The sequence below is a fragment of the Argiope bruennichi genome, chromosome 1 (genome assembly GCF_947563725.1).
Source record: "Argiope bruennichi chromosome 1, qqArgBrue1.1, whole genome shotgun sequence".
NCBI lineage: Eukaryota > Metazoa > Arthropoda > Arachnida > Araneae > Araneidae > Argiope > Argiope bruennichi.
Window position 1 is genome coordinate 101,410,282 of NC_079151.1, and position 23,584 is coordinate 101,433,865.

The following is a 23,584-nucleotide window of genomic DNA, read 5'->3' on the forward strand; positions in this document are numbered from 1 at the left end:
GAAAAATATATAACTAACATAAATACAATTTAATTACAAAAGCATGCAACTAACCTAAAAATAATTTAAATCAAGAATCATCCGTTGATAATATTGTCAACAATCAGAACACAATGCGCATGCGTGAATTTTCAACGCCAGTTGGGGTAACGCTATGCAGATTATACATTTTTAATTTCCTTTATTCTGTGTTATTTTAATTCAAAAGTACTTCAGAATGAATCTGAAAGACCGATTCATTAACAATGTTTAATTTTAAATGCATCGAACATTAAGAAAATAAACAGAATCGTTTGAAATAATCGGCTGAAAAATGTTAACCCTAGCCTCATTACTGTTGGGAAAAAAAACTGAAGCCTTACTCATTTGGCGGTGGGGAAAATGGAAGAATTTTTGTCGGGAAAGTTAGTTTTTAATTAATAATTAAAATTCTAATTAAAAAATTAAAAAAACGGGACCCCAGGTGCACATTCCCGACCTCTAAGGTATACATGTACCAAATTTGGTAGCTGTAGGTCATATGGTCTTTTCTGTAGAGCGCCAACACACACACATTGAGCTTGATTTATAAGTATAGACGAAAGATTTAAAGTACAAGAAAACAATATTACAAATTCGTAACATTATATTTTTAACACTAAAAAAGAATATTTAAATCTCTATTGCATAATTGAGCTGAAGATGCCGAATATTTTAACTCTTTTTTTCTCAAAAGAAAATATCCAACTTTTGCCATTTTTCTCCTCGAAAATGATGCGGAGATATATTAAATTTGGGTTGACTCCAATATAATCTTGGCGATTTAACTCGAGTATTATGAAAATAATATTCTGATTTCTGGTACGGCGCCTTTTAGAGTATTCTATTTTTAGAGACTGAAAAGCATTGAACGGCGTTTTCAAATTCAACAAAATCTTCCTTAATCCTCTCGCTCCATCTCAACGACTTTGCCGAAGAAAGAAAGTAATCTTTCGTGTGTTCAACTGAGCAGAAAGCCCTTGAGAAATTCTTCGCTGAATAGGCGAATTCTTTGCCTTGATTGTGGTGGTTGACTGGAGTTATTGTAATGTACAGGCAAAATGATGGTAAAAATTCTATATTAGAAAATAAAAATTCTTTAATATTTTTTTTTTTGCTTTCAAAAAGATTTTTTTTGTAAGGCATATTTTCAACAGCGATGATTATCATCGTGAAAAATATAAGGAAAAAAAATAATTCATTAGATTTACTATCAGATACACTAATGATTAGAAAAAGAAATTTATATTTTTATACTGCCATGATTAAAAAAGAATAGAAATAATGTGAAAATTAAAGTAAAAATTGTTATGAAATCCTTCATTTCAAATAAAACTATTTGCTAATTTAAGATAACTTGAAATTTAAGGGGACAGTGGATTTTGAAATGAGCAAAATTAGACGAAAACATGAAATATTATTTTTACCGTTTCATCACCAAAATGTATGTTTATATTCAACTAAACTAGTGTTATAAAATGTATTTTTTCAATAAAATAAACATTGTAAGGGCATAGAGAAAAAGTACATTTTAAGGATTTTTCTCAAAACGATACTGAAATTATTAGGTGAAATTAGATTCAGGTGTCTTAATTTGTAAAGAATTTAAATAAAATTGATAATAATAATTTCGGTTAAAGTTTAAAAGAAAATAGAGTATGAATTTTATATTTTGAGATTTTTAGAGAGTTAAAACTCAATTTTAGTTCAGAAAAACATAAAATTCTAATGAAAGTTCAGTAATTGTGCATTAAAAATATTTTTTTAAAAAATAGCATTTAATTGGAATTACAAGATTATTCACAGTTTTGTTCCTAATAAATCTGCATTGAGTAATAAGAAAAAAATAATAGAAAAAAGTAAATATTAAATCGTCTAGGATATTTCGAAAATTTTAAAAATTATATTATCTTTTAGTTTTTTTAAAAATAATAATTTACACTTTAAAAAGTTTTTAACAACTTGACGTATTTATATTTAAATATATATTCATAAAAATTTCATAACCCTAAGTGAATAATTCGCAAAAGTGAATAATAGTCCACCGTTCCCTTAAAACGAAAGTTTTCATCAGTAAATTTATTTGATAAATAGTTTATATAGTACTTAAATTATGAAATACACAACCATTTAACGATTCTTATAATGATATCAAAATTCAATATAAATGTAGTGCTAGAGTTTTATATTTGATGCAATACCATTTCTGTATTTTTCTTTCGTCATTTTTTAAATGAATTGTAGAAATTAAAAAAAAAATTCAATCTCCATTTTTTTTTTAAGAAAATGCATGTTTTATACCTTTCTGAATCAGAGAAAAATTCTTTTAGAAATGTCACACTCTGTAAGATCAGTGTAATCTATAATACAACAAGCTGGATAGAAGAGATTTAGTGTGCTGTACTATTTTACTGTACTGTGTGCCGCATCATTGTTTTGTTGTAGAGAAATCTGAGCAGACATTCTGCATGCAATTTTTTCAAAATCATGGCGATGCCCGAGGGGAAATCCTATGCAGTGTGGAAGAAAGTTAAGGGAAAGACTTTATGCGCAAGAATTTAAGTTTTTTTTATACCGAATTTTATGTCGGACATGTTCCGGAATGTTTGAATATGAAGTTATTGAAAGCAGCATATTCCCAAAACATACACAAGAATAAAAGAATCATCCAACAGGTGAATGTATGTTTGAGTAAAAATCATAGGATGAGCAATATGTAGAAGATTTGGAAAGACATAGGATGAGCAATATGTAGAAGATTTGGAAAGACATAGGATGAGCAATATGTAGAAGATTTGGAAAGACATAGGATGAGCAATATGTAGAAGATTTGGAAAGACATAGGATGAGCATTCTTATAGAAGATTTGGTTCCAAGAGGTGAATTTTCCAAATTTGTGCTGAACTTGATATTTGCAGACAAAAAGTGCCTATTTTCAGTTATCTCTCTAAATATGCAGAAAGCATGGAAAATTTATAAATATTTCAATATAAGATGTATCATTAATATCGAGTATTGAAAAAGATCGAGATTAGTTTTTAATTTATGTGTCGTTGCCTCAGCAAATGTATTGACAATACATTGCATACCATTTTCGAAATTTAAATGCACAAAAATGGTGGAAGCTATGGTTTTGTAACTTTTAAAGCATGCGTAGGAAATTGAGATTTGTTATTGCATTATCTTTGCATGGTCTAGCATTGAGAGTATTTACCATTCCCGATAATTTTTGATCAACTCTCTTAAAAGTCAAATCAGTGTTAAAACCCTTAATATAAAGGGGATATATAGAATATTTGATGATCAAAGTGACTTTAAGGTGTACGTACACACTTGAAGATTTTTTAAAAATTTTTAACTTTAAAAATCCAGTTTTTTCACAGTAGGTTGCTAATATATGTTTAAACTCATTTCAGTGAGAAAAAAGTATATTGCACTAATTATTAATTAATTAAATAATATTTAATGAGCTAATTAGCCTATTTTTTGAAACATGATATCTTAAATTCTAATTTGTACAGACACACAATTCTAGTTGGAAATTATGCCTAATATTAGTCTTCATGTTGTCTGCCTCGATCAAGTTTTAAAAATATATAGTTTTTTTTTAACAATTTTTCATCAACAATGAATAGAAAAAGCGAGAGTTTTTCTGTAATTTTAACTTTTAAACAGCTATTAACAATTTATTTTTTTAAATATAACTTTGATTGAGGCACAAAACATTCGCTTTTTTATACGGATTATTTTGATATATAAATAACTGTATTTCGTTAATTTTTTACTGAGTTATAATTGTTTGAATGAAGCAACATAGTTGAAAAATATCATTCTTTATAAAATGAGTTTTAAAAACACCGTAACTAGAGTTTTTAATGAAAGCACCTGAAGAAAAAAAAATTATAACTCGAGAAATATTTCGAATATTGACAACATCTTGGTATCGTTTGAAAGCTAAAGGGTCAGAGAACATTATTAAGCAATAAAAAAATATTCGATATTTTGAACGATTTTCGAAGTTTCAAGTGTGTACATACATCTTAATTTGACTTGAGTTTAAAAATCGGATTTTGCACCTGGTTAACTGCATATATTCAAAAACTTGACGAAGTAAGGATATAAATCTTTGTTTTGATTCAGGACTTGTAACATTTTTAAGCGCGTATATATTTTAAATAACTTGGCCGATTTGAGGTGAATGTCACGGAGTACTTGAACTCAAGAATCGTGATCTCCGAACATAACAGATGAATAGAGAAGTGTCGTGGCAATGAGATTACTTAGTAAGTGGTTATTTAAAATAACTAAATACTTCCTTATTAGAACAATCTTATGAAGTCAGCATATATAATGATAAAATCTTAACTCCGATTTTGTCATTTATAAATGAAACATTCATAATTTGGCTATTACAGAATATTTGATATTGTATAAAAAAATTTTCTAAAATCATGATTAAAAATGTCAGTTTTTAAAATAAATTCCTTCTCTTGCTAATATACGATAAAGGTAGGTCTTGAAACCGCAAATTATCTATTTCTCTTTTTTAAAGTGCATTTCAAGAAAACTGGTATCTTATAGAAAATACCGATTAATTTATTATTTTTAATCTGTAATTATTCCTCAAATCATTATTGAGGCATTTTTAAAGAAAATGATATTTTTTTTTATGGAGTGCATTTCGTTGTTTATTAAAAATAGTACTGAATGATTGCTTCAAATGAAACTAGGCGTAAATAATTGCAGTCGATTTTAAAGCTTCTGCAAGGTTCTTTTTCCTTGAAAGGATAGAATCGCAATAACTAAACTGCCGAAATGCACTTATTTTCTGAAAGAAAACTGATTGCAATATATCGATACCCAAAATAACTCCTACTCATTGGAGCGAATATACTAGCTACTCATGCATCATAATTTGAATGATGAGCATTCTTTACTTCAGGATAAGGAATGTATTTCCACAATGCATTATGCTACGTATTATAGGGATTTCCAAATATTTAGCATAGAGAGTCCCAAAATGAACGCAAGATTTGAATTTGGTAGCATTCGTGCAGTAAGGTCATTGACGACATTATTATCAAATTTTAAACACCACTGCCTGTCAGGATTCGTAATTTCCAATAACGACTAACATAATCAGTTTATGCAATTGTTTCCACGTCATTTATAAAAAGTAATGGGAAAGTTATCTTTTTAGATCTGAATTTTTTTTATCTGAGTTTTATTCTGATGCAGGTAGCATTTAAACGGGGAGGCTAAGGGAGATATTAAGGAGTCTCATAACTATGATTTCATGTGAGTATATCGAGTGATTACTTCAGATAAAATTAATTTATATAATTTAATATACAAAATATCAATCTGTAAAATAATATGTAATATTTAAATGCAGTACCAATCTAACACAATTCGCTTTTTATCTTAAAAAGAAACGAGGGTGAAAACCATGTAACTGTTTCCTTAAAGAGAAACGAATTCTCGGAAGGCTCCCCCCCCCCTTTTGTTTTATTTAGCTTCAGTTTTCTGCTACTGCGCATGAACCGTAACAATTCTTTTCGACCACACAATTCGAAAGGAGGAAAAGATTCCTGTAGTGTAATTCCTGAAAATGGTGTTTTAAATATTTTTCCACGGTTTAGAAATTTTTTTGATGTCCTGGAATTAGAAAATAATAGTAAGCAAAAAAAAAATTACTTTTTAGTAAAATTCTTCATCACAAATTCGGAAATAATTTTATTTTATATGTATAAAAAGTATTCATTTAGCTATCGTTAAGATTTTTGGAACACGGAAACAACACTATTTTGAATATCACTGAAATATTTCAAAACCTGATGAATAATATTCCATGACGACCTTTAAGTATTTTTTCTTTTAATATCTGCTCTTCTTATTGTGTCTGCTCTTCTTATTGTAATAATATCTGCTCTTCTTATTGTAATAATAATTACTGTTATATATAGCGTATCCATTCTAATAAGGGCCTCGAAGCTATTTTCTAAACTGTTAGTTAAGCTTATACTTCCAATGTCTTGTAAAAATACTCTAAACGAATAAAATTGTATATCATGATGTTTAAATTCTTAAATATATTGTGAAAGCATTATTTATTCTAAATTTTTATGCAGTTCTATTATTATTTATATATAGTATTTTTTATTCACTAATGTTTGAAGGAAAAATAAAAATTCCCCCATTCTGCACTTTAAAGTGACCAAGTGATTAAATATTTGAATCACATTATTTTAGGACCATCCATTGTCACTTTGAGATGAGAACCTGCATTCAATGGCTGATCTTCCTCGAGATGAGCATTGAAGCCTGAAATAATAATACTGAAATTTATAATTTATCCAATTATAGTAGTAGAAAGGAGATTATTTTTTAAAAAAATTAGCTTGTCCAGAATATTTTACTAAAATATTATTACGGAAAATCCTAACTATAAAAAATAGAACTAGTTCAACAGCGGATAAAGATATTTTCTATGAAAGCTCGATTTCACATTAGCAAAATACAAATGAAGAGTACATAAAACAGTACTTTCAGTAAATTGCAGTAGAAAAGAAGAAAATCGGTAATAAGAGAATCATTGTTCGATTTCTCACATTTCTTGGCTTGTCTTACGGATTCAATAGTGATGACTCAACTTTATTTCTCGTCTGTCTTTAATTTTTGTGATAGATGAAAGAAGCTTCTAGAAAGATATCGTAACTTTGCTCCTGATCGTTATATCACAAAATCTCCAATAGTTTCAGGGACTTTCATTTTTGTTTTAAAAAAATCATGAAGTTCGTTGCCACAGTTTTCAAGTTTTCGCCAATCTCGGTTGATAAACTGCCAAGCTATTCATTTAGCATCCATTAGAGCCATCTGCAAAACCCATCATTACTATGGAATTGACCGTGTAAGGAAGCAATATGACAATTTCGTAACGTATTTATTAATATTACCAGAATACTAAAAGAATTATAGAATTCAAAATATTTGAAAATTATATTTATTGACTGATTATATACTTAAAATGTTCAAATCTAAAAATACGCCAATTCCAAAACGGTTTTACTATTAGATTGGATATCTTTTATACTACGCTTCATGATTTGTTTTTGTTATTCAGTCACTGTTTTATAAATATTTGTACATAAACAAAGGAATTCAAATAATATATTTTTTTAGTTGATTTTAACTAAATATTTAACTTTTTATTTGAAATTTCTTTTAAGAACTCGTCTAAATTAAATAAAATTATTTTCTTCAATCTGTTATTAAATTAAAATTTATTTAAAAAAGCGAATTTAGATTATACAGCTATCCATCATAATGCAATAAATTACATAGCAAATCTCATAAGGTCTATAAAATAACTGCAATTGCAATATTCAAATCATCGTTTTTATATCTAGTTTAACACTTATATATAATTTGATTAAAACAAGAGCTGTATCATTTTATGAATTTTATATACTTGATTTAATCACCGAAAGTGATGTCTCCGAAACTTCTTCACATATTTTCTAATAAATGTACTTGTATATTATTAACCGCATGCCATTGGCGTACAATAGTTACGAATGAACCTATCTTGGATGAATTTTTTGGCGATGAATCGCTGAAATACGTTTAATACTCTAGCACAAACTGCCAAATGTGCATTTCGAAGATATTTTTTCCGACCGAATGAAACCAAAATTTGATGCAAAACTGCAATTGTAGTCACAAAATTAAGTAATAAATCTTATACAGTGGACTCCCGATTATCCGCGGGCGGGTTATTCGCGCCTGCCGCACTAAGTTTTTTTTTTTTTTTTTTTTTTTTTTTGCTTCCAAGCAAAGGAAAAATGCTTCCAAAGCAAGAAGCAAACACAAATGACTGATTTCTTCAAAAAGGTGTAGTTTTACAGTTATGCTTTTGTAATTACATGATACATTACAGTATTAAAACAGTAAATATGTATTCATTTTTCTGTGTATAATTGACGCCTCCCGTAAGTACAAAACACTTTTCTGCTTTCATTAACAAAATGCATTTTAGGTTAGTTTTGAATGATATACTGAAATATTAAGAACTAGTTAAACATTGCCTGCTGTTTATTTTACGTTTCATTGTACATAAAACGATTTTTCAAAGTTGGAATGACTGTTTTCTCTTTTGCTATACCCGTTTTTAGTTTTTTTTCGGATTATCCGCGATTTTTGTTATCCGCGGCGGCCGCGCCACCCAATTCCGCGGATAATCGGGAGTATACTGTATATTTTATTTCAGTTAATACTTTTTTTAGTTATCCAGTTTATGTGCTTGTGAAATTTCAAATAGACAATCCCTTGATGAATGTAACTCCAAATTTGATTATGAATCTGCACTTTAGATTTTAAACTATGTACCAAATTTTATCCCTTTATCTCTTTTTTTTTGTTTCATAATTATTCTGTTGACTTACATTCGGATAACCGGACTATTTTATGTTCTATTTTACTATATGACTTCTATTTTATGGACTATATGACTTCTATTTTATGTATTTCGTTTAAAATTGATATAAATCTAAAAAATTTGATTAAAGATCATATATTAAATTTCATTTAACATAAAAGGATTTGAGTTGCTGCATTAATAGACTGAAGAACAGGCAAATATGCTATCAAAAATGTTTTTAATCTAGATCTAATACGTAAAGATTCTTGAAAATCAACACTTCGAATATTTTGAAGTGAAGTGTTTTCAATACTTTCTGTATGTATACTTCATATCTGAGAAAGCAATAAATTGTTCTCTGTAGTTAATATGATAATTTAAGCTATTACGAATAACATCAATTATTAGCGATTTAAAAAAAATCATTATAAATAAAATTTTAGATATTTGAACGAGTTGAGAATTCTTTAACAATATTTCGCCCTTTTTCTTTTCCCGTTATTGGACTTCCGAGCTAAAATAAATAACTGCAATAAAAGAGACTCGACATCTGCGAATTCAACCTAATCTTTTGTTGTGTAGATTAACTAATTCTTTAACTGTAACCCTCGGTGTGTGTCGAGAAATATCCCTTAACTGTCTCATCTGTCACCATTAATTATGGTTGACCTTTTCAAGAAAATGGGATCTTGCCATTCTGTGCTATTTTGGAAAAATCAATGAGGAAACTTTCTAATGTCTTATTCTCTGTATACGACTTTACTTTTTTTTTCTTTTCAAAGAAAATAAAATGGAAAGGAAAAAAAATTCCAACAATTTTTAAGATTTAAGCGGGAAAAAATGAAGAAATTAAATAACTTTTATGCTGATAATTGGATTTATACTGATTTCTGAAATTGAAAGGATTATTTTTTTAAATTTATTATTTGCTTGTTTTTTTTTAAAAAAATATGCAAATTCTGAAGAATGTTGCATAGAATTTCTCGCTGTCTGATGAACTAGAGATAAGAAAATTTGTATACTTTTGTATTCCCAAAGGCAATGCAGTAATTTGATTTTTCATTGGTTAATTACCTGTTAAACGTCAGTTAAATTAAATTTTGATATCATTTTAGTGGTACTATCTAGTAGTGAATTTATGAAAGAATGGATATCAGTTTTAAAAAGTAAAAATTGTCGGGTTTAACTTACTTTAAATTACTTAAGTTTAACTTATAGTTGTCGAATTAACATTAATTGCAAAGAAAGTTTATTGAACATTTTCATTTAATTTGATCTTTTAAAGCTTGTAAATGAATTTTGTAAACATTCTTGAGCTTTGAAATTTTATACATGCGTATGTGTGGCATACATGCATTAAAGTACACATGTATCAATTATATGAATTGTCAAAATTCAATTACGTTAATCGATTAATACAATTGAAATTTGATTATATATGAATTGCAACGGTAAGTTAAGAATTTGAAAAAAATTAATTCCACAGCTCTTTTTTATAATGAATTATTAATTAGTTCCAAAAAGTAAAAAATACTTACTTAAAAACTTTTTTTTCTTAACATAAATAAATGAATGCCCATCTCAAATAACATAGTTAGGAAAATTTTCCTAATTAAAACTAGCATTAATTAATGAAAAGAAACGCAACACTCTTGTGCCGTTTTTTGTGCCTATCCTTGAAAAATTTATATTAATGAACAGTCATTAAAATATTTCCTAATTAGGAGTAGGAAATGCAATGAGCTGAAACATCTTGCAACTGAACGCCCCCCCCCACCTTTTTTTTTTTTTTTTTTTTTTTTTTTTTTACACTTTATACTTGAAAGTGCATTTCTTGTCCTTAAATGACAAGCATCTGATCATCCAAAATATTCCGTTATTGTCACTGTACAGATCAGACTGTTTGACCTAAAACTACCAAACGAGACACATGCATATTTTAGAAGATAAAAATCTTCAAAAATTTTAATTAAAAAAAATTGAACCCAAAAAATTTTGAAATTTTTCCGTCATAACCTTTGAAAATATTATTACACAAAAGTGGTTTCTAATGCCTTTCAAAATTCAAACAATTATTTTTTAATAACATCAATTTAAAAATCGTAAATTTTTTCCTGATTTTTGCCAATCCTTAATAAAAAATATTTTTTTTTTTTTTGCCTAATTTCCAACAATAAATTATTGTCTTGAAATTCAAATCACTTGCATTGTTTTAACAAATATTTATTTCGGAATTTTCTTCCTTTGTTGAAATCTAAAAATAAATTCAGCTTAATATTTGAGTAGTTTATGCAAATGAGCAAAACGAGAATTTGCAATGCTCTGCTACTTCTTAGGATGGTCTCTAGTAGGTAAATCCATGTATACAATGAATAGAACGCATGTAAGATTATTAAAGCAACATTTGTTTAAGGCCTGAAAATTTGACGGACATTTAATACATTTTACATTAATACATTTTAATGCTGCTTTGCATCTTTTAATATTTTTTTTCACTAATTCTAATCTTTGACGGAATTTTCTTACGAAGAACCTCGTAAATTAAAATGTATTATAGTAATTTCTCAATATGTTCTGCAAATCCTGAGCTAGAAAATCTATTCATTTAGAAAATTTTTATAGTTGTTTCAGTGCTTCACAATGTGAAAAAAATGGAAACTCCATGTTACACATCATTCGAACGCCAATATTGTAAAGAATGGATAGAAATACATCTTGTGTTTTAGTTCAGGAACTAGATAATATATTCCTTAAGTTACCTGTAAAATTTTAAGCAAATCATTTGATAAACCTCTATGAAAAATTCTTGCTTTACCTCTTTTTAGCCAAAAAGAGTTCTTTTCTCAAATTTTTAAAACATTTTTGGCATTTAATTGATATGTTTTGGTTTCACAAGTGATTTTTCATTCATTTTTTTATGAAAATATTCAAAAATTTACCAATTTTTCTTTTGAAAAATTCATCCTGAACCATCCTTAATATGTTCATAATTTTATCGTCTGCAATCTGTTATGAATACGTTATATTTTTTAAGTGAGTTTGAAGCTTTATAGTGTGCATTTCACATAATTTAAATTATCAACTATTGAAAACTTTTAATGTATAAAATAAAATATAATCTTTTGGGAACAAAGAGAAATCAAACTTAATAAGTTTTCCTGCTCCTGATCATTTTTCGATTTCACAGATCATAATGAGCAAATAATGAGTATAAAATCCTTTCCAGATTTTCAAAGCAACGCATAAAGTAATAGAATCCACCGATTCGGTTCCAAGGAAACGATTCGAGGAAAATTCTTTCCGATCAAATTAATTAAAACGAGACAAGTTGCGGAAGACGAATCCCATTTTGAATTAAATTATTCCTAGTTTAGTTGGACAACGAGAAACTAATTCCCGAAGATAAAGAACTGTGTCCACTTCGGGTAAGTGATTAGAAGTTTGCGGAGGGTAATTAGCTGTAAAGAAATCGATAGCCTAAAGAGAGGAGTTGGGAGTCATTTCGAACAGCGGGTAATTTTTCACGCTTTTTATCTGCGACTGCAAAGCATTAGTCGTTTTTAAAATGCTGTTATGTTATCCAGTGCAAATTAATGATCCTTCAAAAGAAAAACGGAATGATTTTGAATCTGTTTTAATTAAGTGAATTAATCGTTATGCATATCACTACGTGAGTGGAACTATAAAATTTAACTCTCAACTCTTTCCTGCATAATTAGATATTCTTCAATGGATTAAACTTGATGCAAAAATGAGCCTTGTAGTGAAATATGTGTATTTTTAGTTACATTACAAAACGTTATCACAAATGTCATTAACTTGTTAAAAGTTAGTTTAAGCTATTTTTAAGCAAATTAAATAGCCTAAATCGCAGAATTAAAAAAAAATTATCATGGAACTTGACAAATCGTCTCTCTGGCAGTCTATAAATCTTGGAAGATCTTAAAATGTTTCACCTTTTAATCCTGTAAATAAGTTATTTTATACACTAGGATGTATTTAGATTAGATATTGTCTTATATAAAGTATTTGCCAGCCTTGAATTTTATACACTAAAAAATATTTTGCTTCTATTTTTACTTCTATAGAGAAAATAAAATAATAGTCAAAGAAATTTGAACTCGAGATTTTGTCGAATCTCCAAGCTCTAGACTCCCTGAATTCGAAAAACATATTTTAGAAAAATGTATGTCAGTGGTAAAGATAACTTGAAATCAATTTGATCTAAATGGATGAAATTTTGTACACGGTCTTTATAGCAAATTAGGAGATTTTTTTTATCAAATTTTGAGCAGAATCTGCTCTGAGTAAGTCTGACTGTCCGGCTATTTGAATTAGTCCGGTAATTTAACAAGATAACTACAAAATAAAGATAATAATAGAGATAAATTCGATTGTAAATAAATTAACATCTATAATCTAGACATCTATCAAATTTTGTGTCAAATCCATGTAGGGATTGATCATCTGTCGTTCTGTTCTTTTATAAACATTTAAAGCGATAACTCAAAGACGCAGTGAGTTAAATATATCACATTTGGTATGTTATTTTGTGCCTACAAGTGTAGTTTTGTGTCAAATTTTTGTTTCAGTCGGTTGGAAAAAAATTCATCGAAAGCATAAATTGTATTTTCGAATACTATTAACAGCATGCTAGGGATTAATCACCATATAACTCGTCAAGGATGACCAGATTCAGTAAAAAAATGTTGAAATCACGCCAAATGTTAATATTTCGTAATTGCTGTGTGCCAATGTTGGCGTTGACTAACTTTTGTATGCAAGGCGTTCTCTGAGATATCTTTATTAGCGTATATGCGAGACGGTTTTGGGAAGATCGCTCCTGCTGGTTTAATATTTAGTATAGTATAACTACTGTCTTTATCGATTGCATCCTTTGTTGAATATGTAATTTAATTTGAACTGGTAATTTATAAATAATGCAGGACTTTTATTCCTTCTTTATTCTCTATATCATGCGATCTTTTTTCATTTAAATTTAGAGCAGTATCAATAGTAAACGATTTTATGAAATGATGGCATTTCGCTTTCTAAATACTACTGCCTTTTTATACTCAGTATTTCACAATAAGAAATTACTTTCGAGTAGCTTTAAAAGTGAATAATTAATAATATAATTATTTTAGTAAGTTTTGTATAATAAAATAAGTTTATTTTATCCCATTCCTGCATTCATGTGTGATTGCTGAATATTCGCTTTTATTTTTCTATGTGATGTCATTCATATAAAATATTCTTTTTTTTGTATTTTGAAAACGCACGTTATTTTTTCTTTTATATAGTCTTGTAATTCATTATCTTTGTATTCACAATACATTTCCTTTTTCATTAATATGTCATCGGTAATTTCACTTCATTATATAAATTTCATCTGCATCGATGCCAAATTGAATACTCGTCACATGACCTCTAGATATACTGAGACTTGGAGTTAATACGATTGTTGAGAAAAATAATTTGTTTATCATAGCTGCCAACTTTATTTAATCATACAAAGCTTCTAAAATTATTTTCGCATCAAAGTATTAATAAAGAATTTTTCTAAAGGATAAGCGTAACAAGTTAAATGCCAAGCCTATTTTGATGTCCTTTATGTCTAGCTCGAGATGTCTGATTTCTCTTATTTGATGACAACCAGAGATTTATGTAAAGTTTCAATATGATTTCATGCATTTAGATGCATTTCTTTTGTGTTCCCCAGATTAAAATTTATTATAATTTTTTTTAATATAAAATGTTATCGTAATTAAACTCTTTGCCTGTTCAGAGTAATCTGTAGCTCCAACTAGAATGTGGATTGATTCGAAAATTTGTAGATAGACTATTCAAAATATACACTAAAAAATTAAGGGAAAAAATTAATCCAAGAAAGTTTCGCTACTAGCGAAATACATTGGAATAAAAACAATCTGCAAATTTTAATACAGCCACCGTCTATTTGTTACAGACTGCTTAGAAATGTAAAGCCTCTTGTTGAATGCGAGTCCTATCATTAAGATGTAAAATATGTAGGCAATGAACAGTGAGTTCAACAGCTGATAGCCAATAAATTTAATTGAATTCGTCTATTACAAATGACGGTGGTTGCAATTTAGAAAAATGTATATCCTACAAAATAAAAGTGGAAATGGAAATCCTATTTGGGATGAATATTCAAGGAAAGCAATGTTTTTGATTTTAGTTTTATATTGGCAACAGCATGAGATTGAGTCTTTTGATATATAGGCTCGAATTTCATCATAATATTAAAAGCATTGTTGCATATTATGCATAAATTAAATTTTAGAATAATTTAAATTAAAAAAATTGCATAAATGAAATAGATACCATAAAAGGCGGTTCTTTGAATCTTAAGATAATGCAAAAAGGATTTATGACTATATTTTAGGAGTATAAGGTTTTTTTTCAAAATAATTGGAACCAAAACAAATGTTTACACAGACGTAGTTTAATTAGTATCACCTACATGCATAAAAAAATTTTAACAAAAAATATCTCCCTCTTTCTGTAATGATATTCTATATGCATTTTGGCATGAATCCCTCTAATTTTGGAAATAAATTTTTAAAGGATAAAATTCGATAAATCAAATTTTTATGAAATTTTAGTCCTTTTCTCTTTGGTGAGCAGTCTCTCGTATTCTCAAGCCTTTTCAAATTGTTCCACAAATTTTTGATGGGATTTATATTTAGCCAGTTAATAGATTACAAAATTAAAATTTCTTGAAAAGGTATTTTTGCCATCAATGAATCCTTTTTAATTTTATATTCTAAAAAAAATTGTGTTCGGAACTTTATGCATTCCACAGTTTATAATAAAACAATTTATCTCTAGAATAATACCCACATCAACGTTATATCAATAATGATATTGACAATTCTTTTATGATCAAATGTGTCGAGTGATTGTAAAATATTCTCTAAGTGTGTGCTATATAATATATTCAATATGTCGGTTTTATACTTTAGCTTTTAAATTCGTTGAGAAGCATCATCATTATTAAATAAATAATTCATTCCATCATAAAATGTGTTGTTACATATTACTTTAATTATTACATATTAGTTATTATAGAAGCATATTAATTAATGATATGCAAATAACAAAAAATTAATATAAAAGGTATCTAAAGCAAATCAGAATATGCGATTTGAATATTTGAATAAAATTTTGATAAGACATTAAATTGTGTAAATTATTTTAAGTAAGAAAAATATTGCCTAGTAAAATTTCATTCCATTTTTTTCTGTTATTACTGTAAAGATATTATTGAAAAAGTCATTTTTGATATAAATGTTTCCATCTGCTACAAATCTATATATCACTTTCAATGCTCAAGATTCAGTGGGAACAAAAGTGAATGCTTATGTTGATTTTCTTCAAGATGTCTGTTGATGCTGGAAAAAGAAAGTTTAAGCGCTTTATTTAATGCATTGAAAGCAGTCATATGCACCTGTTGTTTATAACAATTTTTCCGATATTTCGAATGTTGATTCTATAAGATTGAAGCCTTCGGTTATCGCATAAGCCTGGCTATCGAAAACATTCTTTCACTTACAGAAGGGAGAAATGGGAATTTCCCAGATAAAGAATTGTTCAAATAGAGCATTACGTTTAAATTTCCTACTCAAAACTTTTTTCTTACTCAAAATCGTATTCCCCCCTTTTAGTGTAAGGTGCTGGCGTTTTTTCTCGAAGCAGCTTATCGATGGCAATATTTTTTCGACTTTTTAAATTTTTTCGTTGAGGATTTTCTTGAGAAGTCTAGTTTCTGAGTTTTATGTTGATAAATATTGCGAAATTCCAGTGGAAAAAGCTAGAAACGTGTTACAAAATGTTTCATTTAGAGAATTTTTCCTTTCCATAGATGTTCCTAAGGCATGCAACTATAGGTTCGTAGGAGATTTTTCAAAAAACTATTTTATGTTTATATGATGTTTCTATATTAATATAAGGATACAATGATGAATAAAAGTGAAGAAGAAAAAGCATATTTTGATATCAATTTTTGAATTTATTTACAAAATCTAGGATTGTTCGAGAGAAAAAAAAAAATTGTAACAGTTTTTCATTTTTCTTTGTAACATTACATGTGTAATATACCTTAGAGTGTAACTATTATCTAAGAAACTTTGGAATTTTTCAATAATATTTACATTAAACCATAATATATTCACTTCTAGAGCATTCAACATCAAATCTATAATTCTGCATAACATAACGAGCACTAATAATAAATTTCATTAAAATATCTTAATTATTTTTTTGAGATATTATGATATTCGTACTGGACAATTATGGAAAAAAACTCCTTCTTCAGAAAATGCATTTAAAAGTTTTTAAATAAAAGCCACTTACAGGTCAATATTTTGTTATAAATTGGCTTTTAATTGATATAGAGGCAAAATAAACATATCACTGGAAACAGAAACGTACCTATTTTTTGAAACCGCAAAAAAGGCGAATTTTTATCCAAATTTATGTCTTAAACCTAGTCAGATACCTTAATATTAATTATTAAAATTTTGGTTTTATATGCAAATGTAAACGACAATCCACTAAGAGAGAAAATGCATTTGGATGTCTGAAATAGCTCTCTTATTTTCACATATGCTAAAAATAAAGTTATTTTAATACATTATGGCTTTCCATGTATTCTTGTGTGTAAGCAAATCTATTAAACTCAACCAATGTTTACGTGATCGATTGTAAATTATTAATATTGACGCTGGCTAGAAATTAAATTTGTCTCTCTGGATCAAAGGAAGGTTTTGAAATTTTGGAGAGTTGTCTTAGAACTATATCACCGTCTAGATTCATCTTAACGCGACTCAGAATCATGACGTTCATAAAAAAAATAATTATAGCAAGATTTGAAATGAAAGATTGATTTATCATTCGAAGCAATTGAATCAAATTAAAATCGGTTCAAAAAGAATTAAAATCATCATTCAGCTCTTTCTTTTCACACAGTTCAACTATTAAATTTTTGTTGTGAATTATTGTTCAGAACAATTTTTTAGAACCAAATTTCATATATTTAAAAGTAACTTGATAAAAGGATATTTTAACAGTAAAAGAGTGACTTATTACTTTTTATAACTTTTATAGCTTCTTGGCAGTTTTTTTGTAGATCGTTCAAAAAGAATTAAAATCATCATTCAGCTCTTTCTTTTCACACAGTTCAACTATGAAATTTTTGTTGTGAATTATTGTTCAGAACAATTTTTTAGAACGAAATTTTATATATTTAAAAGTAACTTGATAAAAGGATATTTTAACCGTAAAAGAGTGACTTATTACTTTTTATAACTTTTATAGCTTCTTGGCAGTTTTTTTGTAGATCGCGTTTTTTTCTGCGAAAATATTTAGATACGGTAATGTTACTTGTACGACAAATTGATTGGTCAACAGAATAATTAAATTGTTGCTATTAGTTGCTAGCTGAATGTATTCGCATTTCGATACTGCCTTATAGCGCCATCTCAAAATTCTAAGGTACCAGTAAGTTATCATCCTATAGCAACATTGCAAATACCACAGAAATTTGCGAGATGGCGCTATATGATGTTGTCAGCATGAGAGCAGATAGAAAAGGACTCTGATAATTAGTTATAAAAAAGTTTCTTTTTTGTGTGTGTGGCTCTAAAATCGCGATTTTTTTTTCCAATAAAGATACCTATATAGATAAACTTACAAAGCAAAATCTTATTTAAATATAAAATTTGATCCAAACTGTTAGAGCCGTTTCCGAGAAATACGAAATAAATTTATATAATATATCACAAGAATTGATCTTTTAAAGTTATAAGATTTATAAATGGTCTAGATTTTGACATATTGTTTATTAGTTAAATGTCAATGAATGATTTTTTTAATTAATGTGCCTGCGAACTTACTTTAATTGCTTGTAGAGACATCAGTTATATTTGTAGCTTCCAAAATATGGTCTTTTGTAATAATGCTAGTTTGTATATTAGATGTATTATAATATGAAAAAGGTAAATTCACTTTTTAACAAAGGTAGACGAAAAGTTTAATATCATCTGGATATTATTATTTGTTTTAAGTTGAATTCTTTGAGCAGAATTGAATCATTATTAAATATATGATTTGGCATGAAGAATAGCAATTAATATGAAAATGCTTTACATTTTAGCAGATAGTAGCCGTCAACTTATTTTTCAATTCTTGAAATTTCTCTCTGAATACATATTGTGAAATTACAAATCTAAGAAACACATACATTAGCATACGAATAGAATAACAATGAAGCAAATGTTTTCGATATGTTACTTTATTATTGCACATTATTTAGACTACAGCAAGGATAATAAGGTAGCTTTATTTGGAAATAAAAATTAATAATGAATGCATGAAATGTATGTTAGATACCAGTGAAAAATAAGAGCGTTCTCTTTGTCTACAGGTGGGAGAGCATGAGTCGGCAGTGAGGAGTTCTGATGCCCGTGCAGCCCGGCGACCCGAGCCCGAATTCTCCTGAGCCAGCCATGAGCAAGCTGTCTGCCCTCTTCTACACGGTGGAGGTGGGAGACACCAAGTTCACCATCCTCAAGCGTTACCAGAACCTCAAGCCCATCGGATCTGGGGCACAAGGTATCGTATGGTGAGTACCCTCCTTCGCCTCCTTCTTTTTAAATGACTTGCTTTGTTGTAATAAACTGACTAGCAATACATGTAGAAAATGGGTTGAAATCTGCTTTACTGTGCCTCTTTAAATCGCCAAAGATCCTAATCATGCCAAGTCGTCAAATTTAAAAAATAGATGCTATTAATGGTAAACAAGGCTGTATATAGGATTTCTAGAAGAGACTAAACCACTTGCTTATGTGGATTATCATACTGACTATAACCGAAAGGGGCACAGTAACAGCTTAAGGATCAAATTATTTTCAATTGCCATATGTGCATATATTAAGTAAAACGAATTAATCGGGTTTTAATCCTTAAGAGGTTAAAATAGATTTCACCGAAAAAGTACTTTTAAATACAACAATCATTACCGGAGATATTTGGCAGTTTTTTTCTTTTTTTCAAATAACTGTCACAAACTATTTTCCGTAGCATGTATGTGATACAGTATCAGAATCTCTATTAGATAGGTTATAAGTCTCTATTTCGATCTATTCGGTATCAAATGATTTTTTTATGTGCCATTATTCTAATTTGAAGAAGATAGTATGAAAAACGAAAAGAGAGAAAATAAATTGGGTACAAGTTATTAAAAGAGATGCTGATAATTCTTTAATTATATTCTACCAACAAGAGATTTGTCATGCCAAAATTTCATGAAACTCAAAGTTACATCGGTTTGAATTACATATTCTATTTCTCATATAACTCTCTTCATCTGACCACAATCCAGTGCAGGATTGGGAGTTTATAGGTTCCAAACACGTCGACTTCTTTGGAATAAATTTTGATGAAAACTGCTTTTTTTAGCTGTTAACAGAGCTATTACTGTTGTGAACTTTTATCTAATATAATATAAAAGAAGTCATATTTGCATTTATTTAGTTAACCACGCTGTTTAAAATAGTAATGAAAAGTTCTTTTTATTTTGCTCCATTCAAAAAATGGCAGAACTTCTGTTCTGGGGCAAAAAGTTAAATTTGACTTGATCTAATCAATTTCTCAGAAATGACAAAGAAGAGGTATCTTTCTTTAGAAAACTTCAGATTCTTTCCTTGGTTTAAGTTTCTTTTTATTTTTTGTCAAAAACAAAATTCAGAGTGTCTTTCTTTTGAACAATATGCATTGGAAATTAATCTTAACATCAAATGTTTTTTTTTCTTAAAGCACTTTAGAAATCAGGATCCAATATTAAATCGGACTTGAATGCTGATACATGGGCATTTAGAGTTAGCTGCAACTCAAAAGCATATCATCATTTTAGTGCAAAAAAATATGTGTATAAAATAATAGTTCATTCAAAACTATTATTATTATTATTTTTATAATAATACTGAATGAACTTATAATAATAATAATAATAATAATAATACGGAATGAACATATAATAATAATAATAATAATACTGAATGAACTTATAATAATACTGAATGAACTTATAATAATAATAATAATAATAATAATAATACTGAATGAACTTATAATAATAATAATAATAATAATACTGAATGAACTTATAATAATAATAATAATAATAATAATACTGAATGAACTTATAATAATAATAATAATAATAATACTGAATGAACTTATAATAATAATAATACTGAATGAACTTATTATTATAATTATAATAATGAATGAACTTATTATTATAATTATAATAATGAATGAACTTATTATTATTATTATTATTAAGTTCGTTAAGTATTATTATTATTATTATAAATTCATTCAGTTAATTCAAGACTTTATTATAAATTATGAATCTCAGTAAATCACTGGCCAAAGTTAGCTGCAACTTAAAAACGTATCGATATTTTAGTTCAAGAAAAAATATTGCAGGAAATAATAGTTCATTCAATACTGTTATAATAAGTTTATGCAATATTATTATTATAATTTACCAATCTCAGCAATCATGGATTAAAGTTTAGCCTGTGCCATTATGCTCATAAAGTCATGTGTCATTATGTTCATAAAGATAAACCTCATTGCTGCTGTAGAGAATTTTACGATGCTTTTTTAGTGAATGGAGACAAGTCATTTTTTTTTCATCACTATAATCTCAGTGACTTTCATCCCTTTCAACATATTAATTTTGCTTGGATACTATAATGACATTATATGCAAGTATGCAATTTTAATTTCAACGAAACTGTGTATCATTCCATCGCATATCGTTGAGAAATACGGTACTACGAAAGGTACATCAATCGGCTAGTGACCTGCGCACATCATCAAACAACCTATGCCCTCCTCCAACAGCGTCTATAAATAGCTTCCACCAAATTAAAGCGCTGCTAGTTCGATGTCGGATCAATGAATCCGTCACTGGCAGCGGTCTCATTTTGTGACCAATCATCATTTTCCGAATTTTCTGGGACGTTTGCCGTAGACAAATGGATCGCAATTACTCGATCGAGATCTCAAGGTGTCCCGCGCGCTGACGTCCAAATTTCACAATCGATGCAAGATCAATGACGTCAGGCCATCGTATCGATTAGTTGGCCAATGAGAACGCCTCTCAAAGTTACAAGGAAGAGTTTAAATGAGTGTTTCACCTTATTAATATCAGGGAAAGGAATGTTGCTTCGCTTGTTACACATTTGATCTTTAAATAGTTGGCTAGTCGATTTCTGTAGCAGTTGCGCCGCAAAATGGGACCAATCAATAATTCGTTCCTGCCTCCGTTTTGGAATGAGGTTATTTTTGGAAAAAGTTACGGTAGTCATCTGAATTACGAGAATATCCAGGTATTGAGTACTTAAAGATGTAAACTAGCTGCCTTCGTCGACCAGCTGTTCGTCCACTTTTTATAATAAGTTTCATACCTATCAACGCTGATCATCAAGGAAAAAAAAACTCGATTTTAAGGTATAAAAGTATATTCGGAACAATTTTCTTGACAAATATTATAAGATGCGTATATTGCTGAGTTTTTATATAAAAACATATTTTACAAATTTGGAAGAAAGATGTATCGATTAAAGTAAAAAGTGTTTTGAAAATTGGAAGATGGTTTTGGTTTAGGAGTAGTATAAAGCAAAAGCTTGGTTCTGAAGTTTTTCAAATGATTTGTTCAAAAAGTTGGAGTTAAGCAACATTTACGAGTTTAGGAAATAATCTGTATTGCTACTTCGAATTTAAATATTGAGTTTCGCCTAATAATTTAAAATTTTGAAATTTTTCTCATTATATGTAACATTAAAACAACTGCAAGTTCTTTTTGTATGAATCTGTAGTTCATCTTGTAATTCAGGGACTGCACATCATATTGAGAAATCGTGCTATCAAATATAGACAAAAATATACCTAACATTTAAGTTTAACTTTCAGACGATTTTACAAAAATTTTAAATTTGAGAAAATAGCATTTAAAAATGTAAAATTGCATTAAAAATTATGAAGTTTGAGAAGTTATATTCCTAATCATATTTAAAGAATGAACGTAAAATTAAAAGTGAAGCGGTTTTATAAAGAAAACTGTTCAGATTTTTAGAAAATATGGATTAAAAATGATATTTGATATTTTTGTTAGAAATCATTATCAAACCAGTTCCTATTTTAAATTTTACATCACAAAGAATAAAGAGCACTGTGATTGCTTAATAATGTTTACAGTGATGAAATGAATAGGCAAATAAAATTGGTGGGATCACTTGGGGGTGGGTCTGCCAAATTTTTATTTTTGGCGCATCTGAAGGTCATAAGTATTCATCTCTGTTTCCACTAATAATAAAGCTCAATATATGTGTGCATGTACATAAATGTATTGGGGCTTTTCAGGCAAGACCGTTTGATTTATAGTTCCCAAATTTGGCACATATATATAGATTGGAGGATGAATATAAACATCAAAATGGCTCCTTTTTGAAATTTTAATTTATTAAAATTGAGCAGAATTTTGGCGTTTTTTCGCCATAAACTTCGAAAATATTACAGCAAAAAATGATCATTGCTACGCCAACTCAAATTTTTTTAAAAAGTGTCTTTCATGACACCAAATTGTTAATCGTGGGAATTTTTCTAGAAATTTTTTTAAATATTTTTTCACTAATTTCTCACAATAGAATACAACATTGTTCTGAGGTTCAAACCGTTCTCATAGTTTCATCGACTGCTTAATCACGTGCTTTTCTTCCGTTTGTGAAAGCTGAAGAAGGAAGATTCTGTTTAATATCTGTATAGTTTATAAAATAAATAAACGAAGTTATAATATCACGAAATTTGGAAGATAGATTTGACCAAATATTTACGTTTTTAATGATGTGATGTTATGGGCTTTTCCCCATTGGAAAGGTTCATGTGCACAATAAACGGAACTTGAGTAAGACAATTAAAATAATACGCCTTTAATTTTGGGCAATTGGCGGAATCATAGACATAAAGTTATATTTAAATAATTTGTCTGTAATCGAATACAGCTAGTAAGTCTGACGAGCCAGCTGGTCACTTCAGGTAACTAGAATG

At 28.3% G+C, this 23,584-nt stretch overlaps 1 protein-coding gene across 3 annotated transcripts in view; it reads left to right on the top strand.

The window, feature by feature from the left end:
• The window catches only part of LOC129976633 (stress-activated protein kinase JNK-like), a 138,543-nt gene that overhangs the window by 36,971 nt on the left and 77,988 nt on the right, over positions 1-23,584 (top strand). For all 3 annotated transcript variants that reach the window (XM_056090305.1, XM_056090322.1, XM_056090315.1), the window contains exon 2: positions 18,888-19,085. In XM_056090305.1, coding sequence (XP_055946280.1) covers positions 18,922-19,085 — 164 coding nt within the window. In that variant the 5' untranslated portion in view covers positions 18,888-18,921. The remainder of the gene's footprint in view (positions 1-18,887; positions 19,086-23,584) is intronic.